Source organism: Coturnix japonica, chromosome 19, assembly GCF_001577835.2.
Source record: "Coturnix japonica isolate 7356 chromosome 19, Coturnix japonica 2.1, whole genome shotgun sequence".
NCBI lineage: Eukaryota > Metazoa > Chordata > Aves > Galliformes > Phasianidae > Coturnix > Coturnix japonica.
This window is the reverse complement of record NC_029534.1, coordinates 432,934-452,430: the sequence shown is the minus strand read 5'-3', so window position 1 is coordinate 452,430 and position 19,497 is coordinate 432,934. Positions and strand designations below refer to the sequence as shown.

The window sequence follows — 19,497 nt, the reverse complement described above, 5'->3', positions numbered from 1 at the left end:
ACCGAGCCAGACCACAGCAAGGCAGCCTCCATCCCCTGGGGCACAGGGAACTTGGCCTGGGGGTCCCACAAAGGCACGGTGAGGGCGCTGAGCTGTGCCCCGTGGGGTCAGGCTGTTTGCAGGGATGTGGGGCTGCGCTCTGCCCCGGTACCGCAGCCACGCGCTGTGATTTACACCACGTGGCAGGAATGTCAGCAGCGAGTCACAGTCTCAGGGTGCGATGGGGCAGATCCCCGGGGTCACCAGGGTGTGCCCTGGGGATCGATGCCAAGTCACGAGGCTGTGATGATCCCGAGAGTCACACTGAGTCACCGGGATGAGGTGCTGAGAGGTGGCACAGCGGGTGTGGGAGCAGCCGGGCACAGAGCTGGGTGTGGGCACAGAGCTGAGCTGGCGCAGGGAGCGGATCCCAGGGCATGTGGATGGGGAGGAAAGTGCCCCGTCACAAGGAGAGGTGGCACCTGGGTGAGGAGAGGGAGCAGGTGAAGCTGGGGACAAGAGGAGGGATGGCAGTGGGGTGGGTGGGGATGTGGGGCTGCTCTATGGTGGGGAAGGGGGTGAGCTGGGCAGCAGAGAGCTGCAGAAAGGTGCTGGTGAACAGAGGTGCTGGTGTGAAGGGTAGGGCCAGAAGTGGGAATGTTACCAGGGTGGGAGCAACCACGTCCTCACAATGCAGTGACTTGGGATTTGTGTGCTCCAGGGGCACGGGGGAGTGGCAGCACCATGCTTGAGGGTGGGATGCAGATGACACAAGTGCTGTGTACCAGCTGGAGCTGATATGGGAGTAATCAAACTCTGAGGCTCTGCTGAGCCACCGTGGGCAGGGCTCGGCCACATGTCATGTCCCCAGGGGTTGCAGCAGCGTGGCAACGTGGCTCACACAGGTGGAGGACTGTGCCAGCTGTGCCAGCAGCTGTGAATCAGCCGTGAGCTGCTCCTCAGCCCTCTCGTCTGCACTGCAGGTCTGATCTCCGGCCAGCTCCGTGCTGTGATGCTGATTTATATCTCAGCCTCTCCTTGCTACCTGGTCGTGAGCCACGCGGGTGTCAGGGGCCGGTGCAGATGGTTCAGTGACAGCAGCCCTGGCCCCGATCAATCACAGCCGTGCTCAGATTTATGAACTGAGAAGTCGGGCAGGGGCCCAGCCTTCGGGGCGGCTCGTGGTGCTGCGGGGTGTGCGTGAGGGGGCAAAATCCACTTGTCCTCGGACACCGGTGGGTTGGGCTTTGGGGAAGGATGGGACGGTCCATGGGCTGATGGACTCCAGCCACGTTTGGATGCTGGGAAATGAAAGCAGTGCACTGCACAGGCACACATGCGCAGAGCCATCCCAGCCAGCAGCAGCACCGCTGTGAGAGGGGCCGCCACATCTCTGATGAAGTTCGAGGGGACCAAGTCCCCAGCGGGCACCAGGGAGCATCTGTCTCCTTGTCCAGCCCCAGGAGTCACTTCCATCCCAGGGCTGAAATAACTCCAAGCACCAGGGGGGTGACCAGACCATGGGGTTTATGTGGGATATTTGGGATCAGAGAAGTACAAGCTCAGAGGATGCGTTCAGGGATGCACAAGCAATGATGCTCCCCGTTCCCACAGCCTCCCACCCCTCGCCCTGCACAACCCAGACCTGTCGGGTGCCCACAAAAGCACCGGGGCACATCTCCCTCCATGTCAGGGGCTGCATCCCCGGCTCCTTGGTGCCGGCACCGAGGCCATCCTGCAGCTTGGTTAGCCGGGTTTGGGCCAAAGCCAGCCCAAAGCTGCGGTGCCGTGGGGAGCAGGAGCTGTTTGTACAGCTGTCACTTTGAGGCCACCTCAGGGGCAACGTGAGGAGCCACGAGGTTTTGCTGAGCGCTGCAGCCCCACGGCTCGGCCAGGCGGGCAGTGCCCGGCGAGGGGCTGAGCGCGGGCGGAGGGCTCCCTCTCGAGGCCCCCGCTCTGCACTGCCCGCGCCCACCCTGCGGGGGAGGGGACACGGGAGTGGGTGGGTTGTGCCCCGCGGCTCCGTGCTGTGCCCTTCTGTAGTGTGAGACCTGGAGAGAGTCCAGAGAAGGAGCGGAGCTGTGAGGGCTCGGAGCACACGTCTGATGGAGAGCGGCTGAGGGAGCTGGGATGGGTCAGTGTGGAGCAGAGGAGGCTCAGGGGAGACCTCACAGCTCCCTACAGGTGCCTGAAAGGAGGCGGTGGTGATGGGGGTCAGACTCTGCTCCCAGGTGACAGCGATAGGACGAGAGGTGATGGCATTGAGCTGCTCCTGGGGAGGGTCAGGGTGGATCCGTGGGGATGTGGCACCGGGGTCTTTTCCAGCCCTAATGGCTCTGATCGCTCACAGCTCACACTCCTCCTGAGCCGTGTGACCACACGCCCCGCTCCGTGGGCAGCCAGGGATGTGTGTGTAAGATGCAGAACCTGCCCGGGGCCGGGCAGCTGCTCCGCACCACGGTGTCACCCGTGGCTGCACGGGACAGGACACGTCCTGGCATCAGCAGAGCAACGTGGCCTCGTGCAGGTGGGAGAAGATAAGGACAGCGGTGAGATGGAGCTGCATTGCAGCAGCGGGCCGTGCGCTGCTGACACGAGGTGACCCGACCCAGCAGCTCCGCGCACGGTCCGTCCCGTCCGTCCCCCCGCCGCTCTCCCCCTCGGCCCGGGGCGGAGCTTTAAGCCGATGGAGCGGGGCGGAGCGGGGCGAGAGGCGGGACGCGATGCAGCTGTCGGCGGGTGTGCGGGAGCGCGTCGCTGCGGTGCATCGTGGTGCGGGGCTGTCGGAGCTGCTGCAGCGATACGACGGCTGGGCCGGGCGCTACGAGCGGGATGTGGCCGCTCTGGATTACCGAGCTCCCTACCTGGCCGTCGCATCGCTCGCATTCGCCTTCCCCTCGCCGCCCGCCGAGGCGCTGGTGCTGGACGTGGCGTGCGGCACCGGGCTCGTAGCGCGGGAGGTAACGGGGCGAGCGGGGCGGGGGGGAGCCGGGCGGCCCGGCCACGCTCCCGTCCTTCCGTCCGTCCCCCGTCCCGCAGCTGCACCGCCGCGGGTTCCGCCGCCTGCACGGCGTGGACGGCAGCGCCGGGATGTTGGAGCTGGCGCGGGGCACCGGGCTGTACGTGCAGCTGCAGCGCTGCGTGCTGGGCCGGGAGCCGCTGCCCGCGCCCGCAGGTAACGGCCGGCACCGGGAGCGGAACCGCCCCGCGTGCGCCCCGCGGGTGGGTGACGTTTGTGCCCCGCAGGGCGCTACGATGCCGTGACGCTGGTGGGGGCTCTGGGCGAGGGGCAGGTGCCGAGCTCGGCGCTGCCGGAGCTGCTGCGCGTCACCCGGGCAGGTGAGGGAGCGACCCCCCGTGAGCTGCGGAGACGGGAAAGGCCTCGGCCCCGCGTCCCGGTGCCCGGCGGCACCGCGGGGTGACGCGGCGCTGCGGGCGGCTGTAACCCACCCGCTGTCGGCAGGAGGCTTCCTGTGCATGACCACCCGCTGCAACCCCTCGAACCGGCGGTACCGGGCTGAGCTGGAGGCCGCGCTGCGGGACCTGGAGCAGAAGGGAGCGTGGCAGCGCGTGCTGGAGCAAGAGGTGCCGCGCTGGGAACGGGCCACCTCCGAGGAGGAGGAGAACGGCCCGGGCAGCGGTTACATCTCTGGCGTGATCTACATCTACCGCAAGTGCCCCGTCCCGCCCCCCGAGTTGGGCTGAGACACTCGGAAGGGGCCCGGAGCCGTGCCTGGTGCTGGGTCACCCCGCGGGCGTCCCCCCCGTACCACCCCTCATGGCACCAGGTTCAAACAACAGGGCTCCTTCCCAGCACCTCCGTTCCTGTCCCCGCTGTGACACCCCTGCAGTGCCAGCCCTGTGTCCTCGCGGTGCCCACCTCCTTCACCGCCTGGATCCTGCCCCATCACCTTGTTCCAGACCCCAGCTCCACACCTGGGGGGTTTCCCATGGCCACGTCCTGCAGTGATCCCCCCCCCCCCATGCCCTGCAAACCGAGGTGACAGAGACTGACCACACCAGGAGCAGTGTGACAGCACGACGCCCGCCCAGGGAAGTTTCCAAGCACCGTCAGCCTTTCATCCCACCTGCTTAAGCCCTTATTTTCCTATGGCTTTGTAGCTAATGGGCTGGGTGGGAAATGAACCTGGAAGAGGCTTCAGGGTGGCTGTTCCCCACCCTGGAGCCACCCGGCATCTCCTGCCCATCCTGTTCCCTGCTCCCCTCTGTGCTGCCTCCAGCCTTTCCTCCTCCGCTGCTTCCTTGGGAAGTTTTTTACCCAAATCTCGCACTGGAATCTTTTTGTTTTCCTTCCCACAGACCTGCTGCTGCTTGTCGCGTTCCCATGGATGTGAGGAGCATCCATGTGATTTCCTCTCGCCGCAGCTCAGCCCCTTGGAGCAGTGGCTCAGCAGCTGTCGGGGCACACAGCCCTTCATGCCCACCTCAGTGCCACCACTGCAGGAGCTGAGCCCACAGCTTTGGGGCATCCCAGCACCCCATGCTGGATGTGCCGAATGCATTTTGTCTGCAGCACACGTCATCCTCCCTGGCTCTGGTGTGCATTGTGTCCCCATGTCCTGGTGCTGTGGTGCCAGCCCCCTCCTCCCCTCAGTGCCACTGTCCCTTTGTCCCCAGCACTGCCCCTGAGCTAAGTGGCCAGGAGCCTTGGCTGTCCCTGCCCTGTGCTTGGCTAATGAATAAACCCCATGTGCACTGTGTGATTGGGGTGTGTGGTTCCTGTTTGCAGAGCTGTCCTGTGGGGTGGTGAGGTGGCACAGGGACATGGTGGGAGATGGCACAGCAACACAGGGGTATGGGAGACATTGGAAGTGTCACAACACAGCTTCAAAACGAGCCCAGGCAGCCTTAGTGGCACCAAGACCTTTATAGAGCTGGGAGCAGCAGCAGTGCCCCAGGAAGGCAGCAGGATGGGGCCACACACTGTCACCAGCCTGTGGGAAGGACAAAGCAGGGGGGGACACAGCTGGCATGGGGACATGGTGTGCAGGCAGGAGATGTGGGACGTCAGGGGGATAGGGACCGTGTTGGTGTGCCCATGGGCCAGTGCCCAGCTGGGGCAGCTCACACGTAGTCCTTCATGGGGTAGCCCATGGGGCCACAGCCCTTCACCGCACGGTATGACTTGGGGTAGTGGTCCTGCTCCACGGGCGGCCCCGAGCAGCACAGGATACCCCCACCCAGCAGCTGCAGGGCACTGGAGGCCCACCCAATGTACAGGGCAGCCCCCAGCTCTCTCTTGAGGGCCTCGGGCACCATGGGGTTGTAGAAGTTGGTGACGATGCTGTTGGCAGACCAGGAGACGGGGATGAGCAGCACGATGCCGGCCAGCACGAAGATGGCCCCCGCCACGATGGAAACGCGGCCCTTGGAGCTCTTGTCCTCCATGCAGCGCGTGCAGTCGGCCCCTGAGATGGCGGTGAGGAGGCCGAGGAAGGCCACGATGATGGAGGTGACCACCAGCGCGCGGGCGGCCTGCAGGTCGGAGGTGAGGTCCAGCAGGGAGTCGTACGCCTTGCACTGCATCTGCCCCGTGCTCTCGTAGACGCAGTTCATCCACAGCCCTTCCCAGAAGACCTGGGCCACCACGATGTTGTAACCGATGAAGGCCGTCACCTTCCACATGGGCAGCGCGCAGGTGAGGATGGAGCCCAGCCAGCCCAGCACGGCCAGCACCAGCCCGCCCAGCTGCATCGACATCGTCGCCATCAGCACCTGCGGGGACAGGCACAGCCATCACATCACACACGTGGGCACCGAGCTGCTCTCAGCAGCTGTGCTTCTGCATGGAGGCATCCCACGGCCATCCAGATGGGAATGGCTGCAGGATGCAGGGGGATGTGTCATGCATGGGGCATTGCTGCAGGGCACCATGGGGACCTGTCCTGCACTGAGCTCCCATGTCCAGAGGAGGCTGAGCTGCAGGAGCCCCAGCAAATCATGTTTTCACCCACGGTGTCCCGGCAGCACAGGGTGCTCCTCCCGGCTGCCCCAGGCTGCACTCTGCCCTTGGTGGCTGTGCTGCAGCACTCTTTGGACCCTTTGGGTTTCCTGTCTGGGACGCTGGGAATGGGCACGAGCCCAGGTCTGCCTGCAATACCAGCTGCAGGGCTCAGCACTTTCAGCGATACCGGCTCCTCGTCCTTTAGAGAAGCAGCACCGGGAGCATGTTTGACGAACCAAGGCCGGTCTGGCCCTCCCAGGGCACTACAGACAGGGCCAATGCAGATGTAGGGTGCTGCTCTGGGATGGGGAACTCCAGGGAACCAACTGCAGCACCACACCATGACTGCAGGCTCATCTCAAGTCACTGCACAGCCCCATACAGAGCAGACCCTACGGCAACCTATGAGGGGCCAGGACTCACACTTGACAACTGGGAGCAGCTGAGTTTTTATGGCCCTGTTGTGGCAGTGGGTATCGGCTGTGCCTGGCACACCCTGCAGCTGTTCCAGGTTTCACCACAGTTTTCCTGCTCCCAGTTTCGGTTTCTGTGGCCTCTCCTGCCCAGCTGTGCCCCTGCTCCATCCCTGCACCTCTCACACATTGGCATTGCACTGTGCTCAGTGTTAGGGCCAATAACAATGTCCTCTCAGGAGAAGAAAGGGGCCAGGGCTGGGATGGTGGACAGCCACCCCCAGTGCCATATAGCCATAAGGACATGGTCTGGGTGTCCTCACTGGGGACAGGCAGTGACAAAGTGGATCCCAGCACAGAGCCAGAGCATCAGTCTCCTGCTGCAGACCATCCTCCACCATTCCCAACACATTTGGGCTGCCCACTTCCATCCCCATCCCAGCAAAGTCCAAAGTCCCCATTGAGCACCAGAGCCACACAGTCCATGTCCTCTGCCCCACACTGGGCACGGTGTGCTGTCCCCGTGTGCCCCAAGGTGCCACAAAGGACATTCCCAGGGCTGGCCACACACCGGATGTGCAGTGGCACAGTTCCAAGGCCAGAAGGCAGATAGGCAAAGCACTGCTGTCACCCACACCAGCCCCGAGGTGCTTCCAAGCAGCCCCGGGGCGTCCCAACCCATCCCAACACCCCGCGTCCTGCCGGCGCCCGCCTCTCCTTCCTGCTCGGTACAGCCGGTCAGACAGGAGCAGCGTGGGGCGATGGCCCCAGTGCCCGGGGCTCTGTGATAGCGTGGGGTGGCCTCAGTGCTGTGAAGGCATCTCACTGCTGAACCGCCCGCTGTCACCTCCCGAGGTGGCCCAGGGGGGGAGCACGGCTGTGGTAGGGCCGGGGGTGGGGAGCAGGGGGTGGGAGGCTGGGGCTGTCCCCCCAGATTTGGGATGTTTCCCAAGACACAGCATGGAACCCACAGGTCACCCCATCACCGAGGCCATCAGATAAAGACAACGGAGCACATGGGTGCGGCACTGTCATTTAATGCGGGATGGCTGCAGCGTGGGGTCGGGTGCTGCCACACCGGGGGTACCGCGAGCCCCCCGGCTGCTCCTGCCCCACTGATGGAAGAAGCGCAGCGCAGAGCCCGGTGCCGCCTCCCCGACCGGTTCTCCCAGCCCAGCCGCTGCCTTCCCACTCCCAGGATAATGATACCCGCGCCCCGGCGAGCTGCCGAGAGAAATCCTAAATGCGTACAGCCAGGCGAGATCGCCGAAAGTAGGTCAGAGGAAGAACTGGGGGCACGGAGGGGGGAGAGCATCAAACGTCCCTCGAGATCGCACTGCGTGCCACGGAGACACGGCGTCCCCTGGGACAGACTCGAGGGGCATCTCCCGGGGACTCCCCCCATCCTCCGCGGCGGCGTTTGGTGGAGTCGGAGCCGCACGGAGCCGCGTGTCACCGGTGGGACAACGCCCGGCGCATCCAGAGTCCCGGCCCAGAACCCCCCGGCCCCAACGAGGACACGCCGCGAGTGCCCCGAGCTGTCGGGCGGGCAGCCAGGACGGCAGCGCGCTGTTCCCATCCCAGCAGGATTAAAGAACCAGCTCCAATCCCTGTGAACAAAGGCGGCTCTGTCCGCACCCCCCCCCTCGCTCCATCCCCTCCGCAGCTCCCCGGCCCCAGACCCGCTCCCCGCGGGGCATCCCCGGCCCTACACGTAGTTACTGGCCGGCAGCGAGCGCGCCGCGCTGTACTTGGCGGAGTAGGGCTTGTCTCCGCGCGGCGGGCAGGAGCAGCACAGCATGGCCCCCCCCAGCAGCAGCAGCGCCGAGGCCGCCCAGCCCACGTACAGCGACGAGCCCAGCTCCCTCTTCTGGGAGTCGGCCACCAGCGGGTCGTAGAAGTCCCGAATGATGGCGTTGGCCGACCAGCAGATGGGGATGAGGATGAGGACGCCGGCGACGATGAAGGTGATGCCGGAGAGGATCATCACCTTGGCTTTGGCCGTCTCGTCCTCCACGCAGGTGGTGCATTTGCCGCCGGCGATGGCGAGCAGCGTGCCCAGCACGGCCAGCACGATGGCCACCACCAGCAGCGCGCGGGCGGCCTGCAGGTCCTGCGGCAGGGCCAGCATGGAGTCGTACACCCGGCACTGCATCTGCCCCGTGCTCTGCACCACGCAGTTCATCCACAGCCCTTCCCAGATGATCTGAGCCACCACAATGTTGTTGCCCACGAAGGCCGTCTCACGCCACATGGGCAGCGCGCAGCACAGGATGGACGCCAGCCAGCCGATGACGGACAGGGCGATGCCCAGCACCTGCAGCCCCATGGAGGCCATCGCTCCCTCCACGCAGTGCCGCCCGCCGGGACCATGCCGGGCGTTATATGCCCTCGCTGAGGGAGGAGCTCCGCCGTCCCGGCACCGGACGGAGGGGAAGAACCAGTTTCCCAGGATTCCTCCGCTGGCGTTTCTCCCCACGGCCATGGGGCCATGGCAGCCCATCGCTGCTCCCACGGGCCGTGCAGGGATGGGATGAGGCCACCCAGGAGCAGCATCGCGGCCACACGCTGCCCGCAGGCACGAGACGCCTGGATTGAGCCCAGCTCAGGGTGCTGGGGGACAGCGGTGCCATCCGGGATGGGAATTGCTCCAGCATCGCTCCCAGCACCTCCTCCATGACCTGCATGGATGCCTCCGTGCTTCTCTACCTGTTTCCTCCCCATAGCTCCTGCCCTTGCCTCCATGGGCCCATGCCAGCCCCGTGCTGGGCTCCATGCCGGCAGGGCACAAGCACCTCTTGTTTGTTCCCTGGCACGGTACGAGTGCTTCCCATCCCTCCATTCGGCCTCGGGCAGGAGGCACCTCCCCACTGAGCCTCACAAACTGGTTGGAGCTGCCATGGAACAGAGACAGCACTGCTCAGAGTGGGCAGGGGGAGCCCCCAGCCCAGCAGCCCCTCACACATTCACGCCTCCCTCAGTAAACCCCCCAGGATGCACATAGAGCAGCACAGAGCCAGACGGAGCAAAAGGGCAGACACTGCACCACTTCCCCCCCAGCTTAATCTCTGGGAATGATAGCAGGGCCCGGGGTTATCTCGGTTTCCCAAGCACGCAGACGCGGGTGGATAAGGTATCAGGGAAACCCTGTGGGGTCAGAAGGGCCAGCCCCCACCAGGCACTGCATCCTCACACCTGCTGGTAAAACATGACAGCACCTTGCTGATATGATTAATTGCTAATTAATTGCTAATTGTTCATTGTGATGGGCTCTGGAGCTGCCTCTGAGCACACCAAGTGTCTCTGGGCACAGAGGAGGCTCCTGCTCCAACACAGCCCATGGGCCTGGGGTGGCTGCAGCTCCACGATCCATGCATGGTCCATGCTACAAGGATGACACCAGTGTCCAGCCAGGCCAGACAATGGGGACACTCAGGTCTTGCTGCAGCCCTCCCTGCTGCCTGTCTGGGGCAGACACCATCTGCCAAGGTGCTCCCTCAATCCATTCATCCACACCCGTGGAGCACCCACATTGCTGGCATACCAGCGTGCCCACCATGGAGCCAAAGTGCATTCAGGGCTCCCTGTAATCAGAGGGGTGGTGGCTGGGACCTATTTGCCCCACAGCATCCCCTGCCTGGGGCAGCCCCATGGGGAGGCAGCACCAGGGCTGACCCTGCCCCAGGCTGGATGTGGTTTGGGCTCACAGCCGGCTGCGCCAACCACACTGTCATTTGGGGTTGCAGCGGGCGTGTGCACACGTGTGTACAGCTCCATAGGAAAAGCCCAGCCCTGTGTAGGCCGCATCCCTGCAGGGCTCGGGGCCGTGCCTGGGTCTGGGGACAAACAGCAAGGTGGGAGCAAGGCACGGCCATGCACTGTGCAGCAATGTCAGAGCCACAGCAGGTGCCAGCATGGCTGTTTGACAGCCAGTGACCATAACTAAAGCCAAAATGTGACACATCCTCCAAGCGGTGCCTGACATGGAGAAGCAGCCGTCGTGCCCTTCCCATGACCCCCAGGCAGCCCGTGTCCCAGCACTGCCACAGACACAGGGCTCGGCAGGCAGCAGTGCAGTGACAGCAGCATCGCACGGAGCTGAAGGATTCCACCCAGCTGTGCACAGCAGGAGCCCCTCCACACCAAAACGGGGGGCTCACCCCACCCCAAGGCCCTTATCACAGTGGAACGGGGCCATGCCACAGCCCCACAGCCCCACAGCCAGGTGCTGAGCCCACCTCTGGGCAGTCACTGCTCACCACGATGCTCAGCACCACAGGGTCACGGACAGACCTGTGCCAGACCTGACCTTGTGCCGCACCAAGGACACCAGCGGGGACAGTGCTGGCAGGTGTCCCCACATCAGACACTGACAGCGTTTCCCCCTCTCCCTCAACCCCACATTCTGTCCAAGCAAACAGCCGCACTGTGTACCTTGAGGTCCCAACGGGGCGAGCAGAGGGAGCCGGGTTTGGAGCAGGGGCTGTGCTGGAGCGGGCGCAGCACTGAGCAGCCTCTCCCCGCGGCGCACACGGGGATTAGTTACCCACAGTCCTCAGAGACTCAATGTTCCCGAAAAGTTTGTGCCTGACATAAACCCCCCTGACCGGCTGAAATGTGCACACTAAGGTTGTTTTTCTCTACCTGAAAGCAAAGGTTTCCAGACTCAGCCAAGAGCCCGTGGAAAGGGCTGTGCAAAGGAACCGCTGCCAGGAGCGGGAGCTTTAGCCTCGAGTCACCGAGAGAACAAACCCCCCTATCCACTTACTGAGCAAAAAGCAGCTTCAAACGGGCCAAAGCGCTGCTAAACCAAAGGGACGTGAGAGCCCGCAGCCACATCGCGGGCAGGTGCCACGTCGGACGCGATGTGAGGGGTCCGTGTGCGGGGGTCGGCACCGCAGCGAACGCCGGGCCCGCTCCGAGCCCCGCGGGGTGGGGGTGCCCCGGGCACGGCGCGATGCGGGGCGCACCGCCATCCCCTGCCGGGCCCCGCAGCGCTGTCCCCGCCCCGCCGCCACACAGAGCTGCCATTGATGCCGGAGCCGCCTTACCTGCTCCTCGCCGCCGCCAAAGGGGCTTCAACAATGCACGTCTGTGTGCCCTGGCCGGGGCAGATCGACGGCCCCGCGCCTGAAATATAAGCACCGAGCCGCGCTCACCCCGCTGCCCTGGGGGGAACAGGCGCCGGCCGGGCCGCGACCGCAACCACGGGGAACATCCCACACCCCGCAACACGCACGTGAGCGGGACGCGGCCCCGCGGTGCCCGGGGCGGTTTCTGCTGGTGCTGCTGTGCCGTCACCAGCCCCGGGGCAGCCGGTACCACGAAGGGCACGTGTGGATGGGGACCGGGATGGAGACGGGACGGGGATGGGAACAGGGACGGGGTGGAGGTGGGGATGGGGATGGGGTCACCACGGTGGCTGTCCTCATGCAGGTGCTCATGGAGAAGGGCCACCAGCACGGCAGAGCTCACACACCCCTCGGGTTTGGACCCATCCACGTGTCATCGTGTGGCCTCTCTGGTCCCATCACTGGGAGTGCTGCTCCCCATCCCTTCCGAGCTGCAAGGGGGCAGCTTCACCGGGGGGTACATGGGACCCCCACAGACCTGCCACCCCCGTGGCCGTTTCGGGTAAACACCATCAGGCCTCGTCCCTCACCACAGGAATGTGTCCCAAAGCGTGCGGCAGCCGGCACCCCGAAACCACGGTCATTTGCCCCTTCCTCTGCTGTGAGTCAGGCAGCTGCTGCTGCCCCGGGCCGGCGTGCAACCAGCCCTGTACTTTGGGCAATTTGGGATGATGGGGTGGGGAGGCGGCGCGGCGCGTGGGGCTGATTGCAGGGCAGCCGTCACCCCGCTCCTGTGCCGCTGCCCCACAGCGCTGAATGGGACAGCCCCTGCCCCAGGACCTTCCCTGCCCCTGTGTGTGTGTGTGTGTGTGTGTGTGTGTTTGCACCCATCTGCGTGTGCTTTCATTCCTCTTCTGTCTGTGCTGCCGTATGTGTGAGCCTCTGTCTGCTCTCAGTCTTACCGGTGAGTGTGTCCGCTTGTGCACATCCCCCACGGGTACCCCGCTGTGTGTGTGCACACAGCCATGTCTGCAGCTGCTGTGTGTGTGTGTGTGTGTGTGTGTGTGTCTGTGCACCTGTGCCTTTCCCTTTGTCTGACCGTGTCTCTGTGCTCTTTGTGCCTGTGAGCACCTGTATGTGATGCTCTGCGCATGTGTGCACCTGTGCACCTGTGCCTTTCCCCGTGTGTGTCCGTGCATCCCAGCCAGCAGGGGGGGTTTATGTGTGTGTGTGTGTGTGTGTGTGTGTGTGCAGTGTCTGCTGTGCACACAGTGTCTGTGCACCCCGAAGTTCACTCTGCCCCAGCTCCATCCTTGGGATGGCTTTGCACACCCCCCAGCAGCACCTCACCTGGTGTGAGCCCTTGGGGTGTTGCTTGCACAGGGACCCCACGGGACCCCCATGTGCCCACCAACCCCATGGGGTGCTGTAGGGTGGCAGGGTGCCACAGGGAGCCGGGGCTGGGCATGGGGTGCTGCAGTGCAGTGCGGTGCTGGATGCACCCACACCAAGGATGTGGGGGTGCCATGGAGCAGCAGGAGCTGATCCAGCACAGTGGGGGTGTCTGGGTGCTGCAGGGCACGGCTGGGTGGGGGCCTCCCTCCATTGAGGGGCTGAGCAGGGGGGCTCCAGCCACGGTTCTGCCACCGTGCTCGTGTAGTTAATGAGTTGTAGGGGAGCCCTCAGCAACGGCAGGGAGCAGGCTGCAGCACGCCTGCAGGCACTCGTCAGCCGAGAGCAGGGGGCGAATGCATTCCTGGGGTGGGGGCTGAAATACCTGCAGCGCTCTGGCCGTGCAGAGCTGGGGGGGGATGGCTGCACACAGCAACACCCTGCTGGCTCAGGGGGCTCGTTGGGGGGACTCTGCCCCCCAGGATGGGATCCCTCGCGGGGTCGGCTCACACAAGCTTTGTTTTTCCTTCTCCAGCTGCCACTGAGCCGGGCGGACTGGGTGACACTGCGGGAGCATTACGTGCTCTGTCTGCTTCCTTCAAGGACAAAATATGTGAGCACAATGAGTAAAGACATTTATCACCTGGTCGGGGATTCCCGTAGACACACCCAGCACTGCACGTCCCATAGGAGGGAACAGGGAGGGGAGGGGGGGCCAGGAAGAAGGGGACAGGAGGAGAAACGAGGAGACAGGAGGGGACAGGAGGGGACAGGAGGGTGTGGGTGGGCTGGGGGCTGTGTGAGTTGGGGGGCTGTGCAAGGCCAGCAGCACGGAGCACATCATGGCGAGGTGAAGGGGCTGCACTTTGCACGGTGATGCAAAGGTGCCCGAGTGCTCCCTGCTCTCGCTGAGCCACGGCGAGATAAGGAGCAATCTGTGAGCGGATAAAAATACCGACAAGGCCGTAATCTTAAATAAACTGCCTTTCTTTTGGACACTATGTTAAACGTGAGATCTGATAAAGCACTCCAGAAATACAACAGGCTGTGACCTACAGCATCCCTGCTGGAAGGGCCGGGCCGGGAGGCTTTGGGCTCCCACCGACTCGTGCTGTTCTGCACTGTGTTGTGTTGCTCTGTGCCTGGCGGGGGGTTCAGCCCCATCCCTGGACACCTCCAGCACCACCGGTGTGAAGCTGAGGGGTCCTCGGCTCTCACTGCTTCCTATAGGGAAGGCTGGAGGGGTCAGCGTTGGTGTGGGCTCCCTGGGGGGCACTGAGGTGCAGGTGGGCAGCAGGGCACACAGCAAGACAAGAGCTGGGCAGCCTCCAGCCGTGCACCGCAGCCCTCCATGTAACCAGGCTGTGACGATGGCACCCATCCCACCCCACGCCCCGAAACCAGCCCTGTGCTGCGGTGGCCATCTCAGGTGGCTGCTCCCCCCCCTTCCTTCCACTGCGCCATCTCCGCAAACAAAGGGGAGGGTGTGGGACAAGGCGACGGAGCCAGTGGAAAGGAGAGTCCAGCGACAAACCCCACCCCGGGCGGGCATTGAGCGAGCACAGCCCGGCCCCGGCCCCGCCAGCCCTTATAAGCACAGGTGCACCCAGGTGTAAGCTGATCCCCACGGCTGCGGCGGCGAGCGGAGCACGGGGTGGTTGCGGTCAGTGGGTTCCTCTCTGCCATCACCCGGGAGCCGGACACCATGTCTATGGGGCTGGAGATCGGAGGGGTGGCCCTGTCGGTGCTGGGCTGGTTGTGCAGCATCATCTGCTGCGCGCTGCCCATGTGGAGGGTGACGGCCTTCATCGGCAACAACATCGTGGTGGCGCAGACCATCTGGGAGGGGCTGTGGATGAACTGCGTGGTGCAGAGCACGGGGCAGATGCAGTGCAAGGTGTACGACTCCATGCTGGCCCTGCCGCAGGACCTGCAGGCCGCCCGCGCGCTGCTGGTGGTGGCCATCGTGCTGGCCGTGCTGGGCCTGATGGTGGCCATCGTGGGCGCCCAGTGCACGCGCTGCGTGGAGGACGAGACCACCAAGGCCAAGATCACCATCGTCTCCGGCGTCATCTTCCTGCTCTCCGGCATCATGACCCTCATCCCCGTCTCCTGGTCGGCCAACACCATCATCCGGGACTTCTACAACCCGCTGGTGATCGACGCACAGAAGCGGGAGCTGGGCACGTCCCTCTACGTGGGCTGGGCGGCCTCGGCTCTGCTGCTCTTCGGGGGGGCCCTGCTGTGCTGCTCCTGCCCCCCCAAAGACGAGAGGTACGCGCCCAGCAAGGTGGCTTACTCCGCCCCGCGCTCCGCCGTTACCAGCTATGACAAGAGGAACTATGTGTGAGCCCCCGCGCCCCCCCCCCGGCCCAGCCCTTCCTGGAGCTCGGCCGCCCCCATTTCCAGCCCCACCGCCACAACCGGCACCGCCGGGGACCCTCCGCCCCGCGGGCCGGGGAGAGAGCGCCTGTCCCTGAGGGTGACCGGCCCCGGTGGGAGCGGGCAGGGGAGCGGCGGGGGGGGCGATGGGACAGGAGCCGGGTCAGGGCCGGGCAGTGCCGGGCGGGCGGCTGTGTCAATAGCGATGGTTTCATGTAAACAGAGCCGGTTTCGGGTTGCCAGGAGAGCTGCGAGCGGCAGCGCCACGAGGAAGCTGCGCTCCGTGCCCCCCCGCCCTGCCCCGCCGGTCCCCCCCCGCCGGCCGGGCACCTTCTCTCCCTGTTACGCGTGGTCTGTACAAGTTACATTTGTCAATAAACGAGTCCTGTTTTGGTATCCATGTGTCCTTGGGCCCCTCGACACAACGGGGGGGACAGAGGGTGAGATCCAGCTGGGGAGGTGACGGGTTGTACCCACGGGAAGGCGGCGTGGGGCAGATCAGCATCGTGAGCTGACGCCAGCCCTGCAGCCTCAATGGGAACACACTGCAGCGCAGAGGAGCCCCCCGTCCCTCCCAGGTGGGGGATGAGCACGGAGCCGGCCCCACGCACGGAGCGGGGCGGCAGCGGGGCTGACCCCGACGGCACCGGATTGAGGACGGGCACCCCCGCACCTTTCCCACCTGACCCCCCTCGGCTCCTTCCCCATCTGCCCCCTCCCAGCCCCACACCGGGGGGGCTCCTGGCCGCAGGATCGCAGCGGCTGCCCGGCTGCCGTCCGTCCGTGGGCACTCCCTGCCGCTCGGTACAAAGTCTGGCTCTTTCCCCCCCGTAAAGTCAGGGGCGAGGCCGCGTTGCACAACGCCCGCACCGCCTGTTCCCGGCCCGGCAGCGCGGTGCGGCTCTGCCCGGCGCCCGGCGGCCCCCGCCTTCCCGGCACGCTCCATCGGGCACGGACAAAGCCGCAGGTGCGTCGCCGTGTCCCGTTCTCCCCTTCCCGGCCCCCGAGGCCGCTTCGCAACCGCCGTCACAAACTCGCAGCCGGGGGGCAGAGCTCGGCAGCTGCTCCGGCCGCTCCCCGCTGCCCGGCCCCGCGGGCGGCTCGATGCCGGCAGGTCTGAATGGGGGGGCGGCTCATGTTCCCCCCCGCCCCGCACACATGGCCGCCCCGATAAGGATCAGCAGCGATGCTGGGGCCGCCCTGGGGCTCCCGCCCCGGCCCCGCACACAGGTGACCTTGGTGCCAGCCCAGCACAAGGAGAACATTGAGGGCTGCGGCCCTTCCCCCTTCTGGCAGAGCAGCGCACGGAGCAAAGCACAGCACCGAGTGCCAAAGAGGGACCCGGAGCCATCGTAGTGCTGGGGGCTGCTCCTGTGCCGGGCTGGCAGAGCACTGCGGCCTAAACATGGCAACACAGGGCAGCAGAGCACTGCGGGGGGGGGCAGAAGTTGGGGCAGAGCCCAGGTGTCGTGCGGTGCTGTGCGGGGACACGGGGTGGCACACAGGGCACTGCACAGCACAGCACTGCACAGCACTGCACAGCACTGCACTGCATTGGCACCAGCAGCAGCTCATGCACGAGACAGACTGCATTTAACCCATTCCCATCCCGTCCTGGTTGTCCCGTGCCCGTCCCACCCATGCCCATCCCATCCCATCCAGTCCATCCCCCCATCGCCATCTCCATCCCATCCCATCCCATCCCTCCACCCATCCCATACTCATCCCATCCCATCACCGTCCCGTCCCGTCCCGTCCGTCCCGGCCCATCCCTCCCCTCACGCTCCTCCCACCACCAGGGGGCGCACTCGGTCCTACATCGGGCCGTTGTCGCCTCTCATGACGTCACAAGGTCGCGCCGCTCTCCCGCCGCCATGTTGCTCGGCGTGCTGTCCCGGTGCTCGTTCCGCCCCCCCCCACCCTTCACCCGCTCGGCCGTCACGTAAGGGCCGGTAACGTGGGGGGGTGGTGGTGGCAGCGAGGAGGGGCCCTGACCCCATCCCGTTCCGCTCCATCCCGTTCCGTCCCGCAGGGCCGTGCCGTTGGCTCACACCGAGGTCGGTGTCCGTGGCCGTTGGCCGCCCGTGCTGCTGCTCCACGGTATTTTCGGTAACAGCGGGAACTTCCACACCGTGGCCCGTTCGTTGTCCCGGCGCTTTGGCGGCCAGGTGAGCCAAAGCTCACCCATAACCCCATAACCCCATATCCCCCATATCCCCCATCACCCGCTGTGATCCCCGAGTGACGCGGTGCCCCCGTTCGGGCAGGTGCTGTCGGTGGACGCCCGCAATCACGGCCGCAGCCCGCACTGCCCGGTGATGACATACGAGGCGATGAGTGTGGACGTGCAGCAGCTCCTGGCACGGCTGGGCATCACCAAGTGCATCCTCGTGGGACACAGCATGGGCGGCAAGACGGCCATGGTGCTGGCACTGCAGCGGGTGGGTGTGTGTATGTGTATGTGTGGGGCTCCTGGAGGTGGGATGGGGCTCAGTGTGTTAAAGGTGGGAGCTTTAACACAGAGCAGCGCCCTGTGTCTGCTCTGGTTCAGAGCTGGGAGATGTCAGCTCGCATCCAACCTGGTGTCTGTGTTTTCAGCCAGACTTGGTGGAGCGTCTGATCTGTGTAGACATCGGTCCTACCTCAACCGCTCACATCTCCGAGTTCCCTGCCTACATTTCTGCCATGAAGTCAGTGAACGTCCCGGCTGGTCTGTCCCGCTCCGCAGCCCGGCAGCTGGCTGACAGTCAGCTGAGCTCCGTGGTTCAGGTGGGAGATCCCTCTCCTAGGAAGGGGCTTCTGCCCCCAACCCTGGGACTCCGCGTTCCTGCCAGCTCCGTGCTGACCTGGGCAGCTGGGTCACAAGGGCTGCAGGGGGCACTGGGGGACACGACGTGCATGGGCTGTGAGCTGGGTAGGACAGAGGCTACCAGCACATCCCAAGGGTTCATTGCTCTCACATGTGACCCAGTGGCACGTTCCCCTTTTGTGGCAGGATCTTCAGCTGAGACAGTTTCTTCTCACCAACCTGATAGAGGTGGAGGGCCGCTATGTTTGGAGAGTGAACCTGGATGCTATTTCCCATCACTTTGCAGATATCATGAGCTTCCCTGCCTTCCACAAGCCATATACTGGTCCTGCGTTGTTTTTGGGAGGATCCAACTCGCCCTATATCAGGTGAGACTGAACAGAAGCTGTTCAAAGTCTGTGGTCTGACTCCTTGTGCCATCCTGCAGCTGTTGAGGCTGGGAGGAAGCATTGAGGTAGGGAAAGTCCTGGAGTGAGTTCTGTGCCTCAAGCAGCCAGTGACAGTGACAGTGATGTGCTGTGGGTGGGGTGGAGCCCCAACCTTTCCTAGTAGTGACAGAAAGGATGTGGTAAGACCTGAGATCCCTCAGCTTGCAGCAGCTGAAGGAAAACACCTGAGTGCACCTTCTGAGCACACTTCTCACGCTGTTTTCCCCTGTCCTGCAGCTCCAAAGACTACCCAGAGATCCAGCGCCTCTTCCCCAAAGCAGACATCCAGTTCATCGAAGGCGCCGGCCACATCGTCCATCAGGACAAGTTTGAAGAGTTCATCACTGCTGTCCTCAATTTCCTGCCATCACCGTAGTGCTGCCTGCTGGGGTTTCTGCAAGCACTGCACAGGAGCCAAGGAGCTCTGCGCGTTGCAAGGGGAGGATCAGAGCAGCTGCCACCTTTACAGACTGAGGACATTTCCCAGCCCTCTGAGCCCTCCTGTCACCTCCCAGGGACATGGGGTGGCACTGGCCAAGGACATGGCCCACATGCACTCCAGTGCTTCGGACAGTAGGAGGGGGCAGGAAAACCCTTTCCTTTTCCTACCACCATACCACGTGGTGGTGGAGCTGACAATGATTTGCAGCACTTGCAATAAACATAAATCCATGCCAAGGCAGAGAATGGTTTGGATGCTGTGGAGGAGAAGGGGGGCACTGATGGGCACAGGAAAAGGCTCTTGCTTCCTGGAGGGGACAGTGGTGGGAGGTGTCAGTTGTGCTGTTAGATGCAGCTTTAAGGACTTTTCACGGCTTCCAGAGGAAATCACTTCCCTCCACCACCTCCAAGGACAGGGAGGAAGGTGCCTCCTGAGAAAGGCCGTGCCATGGGCTGCAGAACAGAGCTGTGAGAGCATGGATACCCACCCTGCTCTGCTTTGGGCTTGGGGCCTGCACATGGAACGGGTTTGCATTCACTTTCCCTCCAGGTTCATTCCAAGGATATGGGAACCTGAAGAGCACACAGGGCAAAAACTGGAGCTAGGCAGGGACAG

The 19,497-nt window shown here is 64.3% G+C and overlaps 5 protein-coding genes and 1 long non-coding RNA gene across 10 annotated transcripts; 4 read left to right on the top strand and 2 right to left on the bottom strand.

The window, feature by feature from the left end:
* Positions 1–327: 327 nt before the first annotated feature.
* LOC107322711 lies at positions 328–4,703 on the top strand. The gene is made up of 2 exons (XR_001559026.2): positions 328–465; positions 4,300–4,703. It is a non-coding gene; the product is annotated as an uncharacterized LOC107322711 (long non-coding RNA).
* METTL27 (methyltransferase like 27) lies at positions 2,688–4,700 on the top strand. Its single transcript, XM_015881036.1, has 4 exons — positions 2,688–2,939; positions 3,019–3,154; positions 3,226–3,318; positions 3,443–4,700. The coding sequence occupies exons 1-4, from the start codon at positions 2,703–2,705 to the stop codon at positions 3,682–3,684; spliced, it is 708 nt and encodes a 235-aa protein (XP_015736522.1). The 5' UTR covers positions 2,688–2,702; the 3' UTR covers positions 3,685–4,700.
* Positions 4,704–4,847: 144 nt separating the features above from the next.
* On the bottom strand, positions 4,848–11,494 carry LOC107322710 (claudin-4-like). Of its 2 annotated transcripts, none has more exons than XM_015881037.2 (2): positions 11,409–11,494; positions 4,848–5,715 (listed from the first exon to the last, which is right to left on the bottom strand). In XM_015881037.2, exon 2 carries the CDS (start codon positions 5,707–5,709, stop codon positions 5,065–5,067), a length of 645 nt encoding a protein of 214 aa, XP_015736523.1. In that variant the 5' UTR covers positions 5,710–5,715; positions 11,409–11,494; the 3' UTR covers positions 4,848–5,064. The 2 variants fall into 2 exon arrangements, with proteins under 2 accessions (XP_015736523.1, XP_032304343.1); XM_032448452.1 differs by lacking the exon at positions 11,409–11,494 and adding an exon at positions 10,792–10,907.
* Positions 8,026–9,205, bottom strand: LOC107322708 (claudin-4-like). The gene has a single exon (XM_015881035.2). It carries the CDS (start codon positions 8,858–8,860, stop codon positions 8,066–8,068), a length of 795 nt encoding a protein of 264 aa, XP_015736521.1. The 5' UTR covers positions 8,861–9,205; the 3' UTR covers positions 8,026–8,065.
* Positions 11,495–13,815: 2,321 nt separating the features above from the next.
* CLDN3 (claudin 3) lies at positions 13,816–15,599 on the top strand. Its single transcript, XM_015881049.2, has one exon. The coding sequence runs from the start codon at positions 14,527–14,529 to the stop codon at positions 15,169–15,171; it is 645 nt and encodes a 214-aa protein (XP_015736535.1). The 5' UTR covers positions 13,816–14,526; the 3' UTR covers positions 15,172–15,599.
* A 1,427-nt stretch (positions 15,600–17,026) lies between these two features.
* On the top strand, positions 17,027–19,124 carry ABHD11 (abhydrolase domain containing 11). 4 transcript variants are annotated; one of them, XM_015880854.2, is made up of 6 exons: positions 17,027–17,145; positions 17,236–17,371; positions 17,471–17,644; positions 17,802–17,972; positions 18,199–18,380; positions 18,678–19,124. In XM_015880854.2, the coding sequence occupies exons 1-6, from the start codon at positions 17,078–17,080 to the stop codon at positions 18,814–18,816; spliced, it is 870 nt and encodes a 289-aa protein (XP_015736340.1). In that variant the 5' UTR covers positions 17,027–17,077; the 3' UTR covers positions 18,817–19,124. The 4 variants fall into 4 exon arrangements, with proteins under 4 accessions (XP_015736340.1, XP_015736341.1, XP_015736339.2 ...); XM_015880853.2 differs by having other exon boundaries at positions 17,044–17,155; XM_015880855.2 differs by lacking the exon at positions 17,802–17,972 and having other exon boundaries at positions 17,042–17,155.
* The last annotated feature ends 373 nt before the right edge of the window (positions 19,125–19,497 follow it).

Bases quoted from the DNA above. Each gene is read 5' to 3' on its own strand.
- METTL27 (XM_015881036.1), top strand. From the start codon at position 2,703: ATGCAGCTGTCGGCGGGTGTGCGGGAGCGCGTCGCTGCGGTGCATCGT. The intron at 2,940-3,018 runs GTAACGGGGCGA...CCCGTCCCGCAG, and splicing joins CCGGGCTCGTAGCGCGGGAG to CTGCACCGCCGCGGGTTCCG. The intron at 3,155-3,225 runs GTAACGGCCGGC...TGTGCCCCGCAG, and splicing joins GCCGCTGCCCGCGCCCGCAG to GGCGCTACGATGCCGTGACG.
- CLDN3 (XM_015881049.2), top strand. From the start codon at position 14,527: ATGTCTATGGGGCTGGAGATCGGAGGGGTGGCCCTGTCGGTGCTGGGC.
- LOC107322710 (XM_015881037.2), bottom strand. From the start codon at position 5,709: ATGGCGACGATGTCGATGCAGCTGGGCGGGCTGGTGCTGGCCGTGCTG.
- ABHD11 (XM_015880854.2), top strand. From the start codon at position 17,078: ATGTTGCTCGGCGTGCTGTCCCGGTGCTCGTTCCGCCCCCCCCCACCC. The intron at 17,645-17,801 runs GTGGGTGTGTGT...CTGTGTTTTCAG, and splicing joins TGGTGCTGGCACTGCAGCGG to CCAGACTTGGTGGAGCGTCT. The intron at 17,973-18,198 runs GTGGGAGATCCC...CTTTTGTGGCAG, and splicing joins AGCTGAGCTCCGTGGTTCAG to GATCTTCAGCTGAGACAGTT.
- LOC107322708 (XM_015881035.2), bottom strand. From the start codon at position 8,860: ATGGGCTGCCATGGCCCCATGGCCGTGGGGAGAAACGCCAGCGGAGGA.